We start from the raw sequence: 3784 nt of genomic DNA, 5'->3' as shown, positions 1-3784 counted from the left end.
CAATTTTTTTTACATTAATTGTAAACAAATGTTATTTATATACATATTCTGAAACATGAAAAACAAAATAAATATTGTTTAAAAATGATTGTTAAATAATTTTTTTTAAAATAAATAAATTAAATGAAAAATTGTCAGATGAGAAATTTGAAACTTTTACTGAATCTACAAGACAACTTTCTTTTAGAATTTCATTACCATTTTGAAAATTATATTACAAAATTTAAAAAGATGTTTAAAAAAATTTACTTTTTAAGTATTATAGATTTTTTATATTTTTCGTAAATCTAATGGTTTATTGGCACATCAAATTTTCTTTTGCTAAGAGCACTTGGTCAGGCATTATTTCGCTGTCCATGTATATTATTTCTTAATGATTGAACGAAATTTTTAAAAACATTCTAGCTCGAAAAACTCAGAGTGTTCCGTAATCAACGCCTTTTTTCTTTATTTTCGATCCTTGGTGAAATTAAAAAAAAAAAAATTCTTCTATATGGATTAATAAATTATATCTAGAGAAGAAAAAAAAAGAGAAAATGTATATACATCTTACAAATCACTATTGAAAGAGGCGGGATCAAAAAAACTGAAAATCAATTTGATAGCTGAAATTGGAAAAAGCGACGATTATAAACACCTCCAAGTTTCATTGGGATATTAAACTGGTTTTGATATTCCTAATTTCGTCTTTCTAAAAGGTGATTTGATAACGTTTTTTTCCTCCTTAAAATATTAATTTGCAAACCCTAATGTTATTGTATTTTTAACGAAAATGGTATAAATGTCTATGAAGGGTGGTGAAAAAATAACACCCTATAATATAATTTAGATTGTCATTTTGAATCTACTTAACTAAGCTCGTTACAATTTTGAAGACATGATGGAAGTTTTCGAAAAAAATAATAAATAAATAAGTTATATTGCTAATCAATTGCTAGAAGTTATCGAAACTAGACAAATCATAGATCGAGCAAAGAGAGATTAAAGGGCATCAAAACTTGTTTGACTACGGAACGAATTGGGCAGTGACTAAAAACTAGACACTAAGTAAAACCGTCTTCATTTATTATACATCAATGTATGTATAGTTCCCCTTATTTTTACAGTAGTAGTAGATTTTAATTAAGTTTTCTTTCTCGCTTAAATATTATTTACAACTTCCAAGGATCAATTGAACCTCGTTAAAACGAAGTCAAAGGATAGCAAAAAATAAAAATTTATACAACCGAAATATAATATTTACAATAATTTTTTTATTTAAAATAAACAAACGAAGAAATTGAAGAATTCAAATGATTTCTAAATTGGCATATTTTATGATTATTATGAATTCGTCCTAATTTTTCTGCAAAGAGATACAATTCTAACATCATCTTACAAACACACAAACCCATGGACTATAACCTTCTTAGCAACAGAATGAATCACCTGTATAGGGATGATGACTATAAACTAATTTCACCATCAGAAATGGCATTTTTATTTATTTTTTTCTTTTTTTCTGGTGACCATCTAGGTGACCTGTTATCAAAGATCCAAGCTTCTTTGCGTGTTCAGTTGTTGACTTCTTTAGTTTCAGATTAATAAGTACAAACAGTAATCCTCTGCCTCAGTTCTCAGAACAAGTGTAACATTTTAACTCGCTTAGTAAAAACTACTTAACTATGCTTAAAAGCAATATACTTGTTGCAACAAGGAAGGTCAGCACAATATCACAATAACGAATTCGTTTTCGTTCGGTGCAATTTTTACTTCATCTTAAACGAGAGAGGTTTGTTTTATACTCGTGTTAAATGATGCAACCACTATTTTTTCCCCAAGATAACGTATAATATTCTTATCCAGATTGAACTTCATGTATATTTTTCTTTTTTCGATGGTAACGTGCGTTTTTGTTTTTCTTTTACTTAAATAGTATGTGTCCAAAAGATCTCTTACATTTCTGATTAGCATTCTAAAAATATATAAACTAAAGGTGGCCTGTCACGGAAACATTCCTTGTAAAATTCTACAAATTTGTGTGAAAACTAAATAATAACGAGACAAATTACCCAGTTTGAAAAAATGCTTACTTAACATTTCTCAGGCATCCAACCTAAGAGGTCAACTATTTATTGTCCAAGGTCACTAAACTTTAAATCTATTGCTATAATTTTTATTATAAAATCAAAGAAAAATTTAAGGGAAAAGATTTTGACTTAACCAAAATATTTTATAAGCATAGAAACAGATTTAAAAAAACAAACAAACTAATAATTAAAATTTAGATCTTTAAAATTTCTTCCTGTTACATTTACATTAATTTAACGTATGATTCGAGATTTTTAAAAATATATCATTCAACTCTTGTTATTTTTTTCTACTCAATTGACTTTACCTTCATTCATTATATTTCACTTTTCAGGGGCATCTACATCTCTTTATGTAACTGCTTTAAAGAGCAGTCAATTTTCTTGCCTTTATTTATTTATTTAATCTTTAGTTACTTTATTTATTTGATCTTGTCTTTGTATTTCGCCATCAATTTAAAAAAACCGTTGTCATTCGTTTTTCTGACTGGGAGCAAACTCAACATTAAAAAAAGTTAAATTATAAAACTGCTCAGAAAAATTTTATTTCTTACAAAAAAAATATTTCGAATATAAATTTCAGAAAAGAAATACAGAAAAAATACTTAATTAATTTTGCATTTCATTTTGCACAGATTGAATAATGGAATAAAAACAAATATTTCATAAACAAATTTAAACATTTTCCTTGAAAACATAAATTTTGCAGTAAGAGTTGGTAAAAAAATACTTTTCGGAAAGTTTTATTAGGAAAATACCTCCTGCAAAATTTAACAGCAACCCACAATTTAAAAATTAACTTAATATAAAAATTATTTGTACTGATGTACATCAGATGGCGACAGCAGTCATAAAATTAAAGAGAGATTCGAAGTAAACATAGCATTTTTAATAAAAAGCTCCAGCAGATGGCAACAGTAATCATAACTAATGAACTCGACACAGATATCTGAAAGTTTTGATAATATGTAATCAAGGTTATTTCTTGACATCTTCCTCGTGTTAGAATGATAAGTAATGAATGTAAATAGTTAAACGGTGCATTTGAATTTACGTTTTTATTCTCTATAATAATAAAATAAAATGGAAGCTGAAGTTATCATTGTTGGAGGAGGGTTAAGCGGTAAGTATATTATATTATATATTTGAATAATATTCAAAACTTTTATAGCAGAGTCTTTCATAAGATTTTTTAAAACTATAAAATCTGGATAGGAAATTTACGCTGGTTAATAAATCTGAAAGGTGGAGAAAAAAAATCATTTGATATTTTGTGATACTATTAAAACTTTCATTCAGGAAATCTCAAAAACTAATATCTCCCTTCAATTTTGCGTAATTTAGCCGGAAATATTTTCAATGTTTTCAGACAATTCAAAACATGATTTAAGTAGGGTTTAAGTAGGTGTTTTACACATGTAAAGGAAACTTATTTTAATTCAAATAATAAAATGATGTTTTAAGTTAAATGTCAGTTCATTAGAAGAATTCCGAAGTCTTACTAAATCTGAATTGAGCCAGTAGGCAAAATTCTTAGGTTTTATTTTGACTGTAAATTTGCACAATATTATTGCGTATAGCATCTAGAATCATCTTTCTATTTTACACTGCACCGAAAAATAAATTAATTGTAAAAATAAAAAAAAACTTTTTCATTTCTCACGTAAGCGCACTTGTTGATTTCAGATTTATATGATAAATTTTATAAATTATTG

The 3784-nt window shown here is 26.5% G+C and overlaps 1 protein-coding gene across 1 annotated transcript in view; it reads left to right on the top strand.

Annotated features, from left to right (window-relative positions):
- The first annotated feature begins 2980 nt into the window (after nucleotides 1-2980).
- The window catches only part of LOC107456158 (amine oxidase [flavin-containing] B), a 30172-nt gene continuing 29368 nt past the window's right edge, over nucleotides 2981-3784 (top strand). Inside the window, exon 1 of the mRNA XM_016073941.5 lies at nucleotides 2981-3192. Coding sequence (XP_015929427.3) covers nucleotides 3153-3192 — 40 coding nt within the window. The 5' untranslated portion in view covers nucleotides 2981-3152. The remainder of the gene's footprint in view (nucleotides 3193-3784) is intronic.

This window comes from Parasteatoda tepidariorum, chromosome 9 (assembly GCF_982258835.1).
Source record: "Parasteatoda tepidariorum strain Cologne lab strain chromosome 9, Ptep-v5.0, whole genome shotgun sequence".
NCBI classification, from domain to species: domain Eukaryota; kingdom Metazoa; phylum Arthropoda; class Arachnida; order Araneae; family Theridiidae; genus Parasteatoda; species Parasteatoda tepidariorum.
This window is presented reverse-complemented; position numbering and strand designations above follow the sequence as displayed.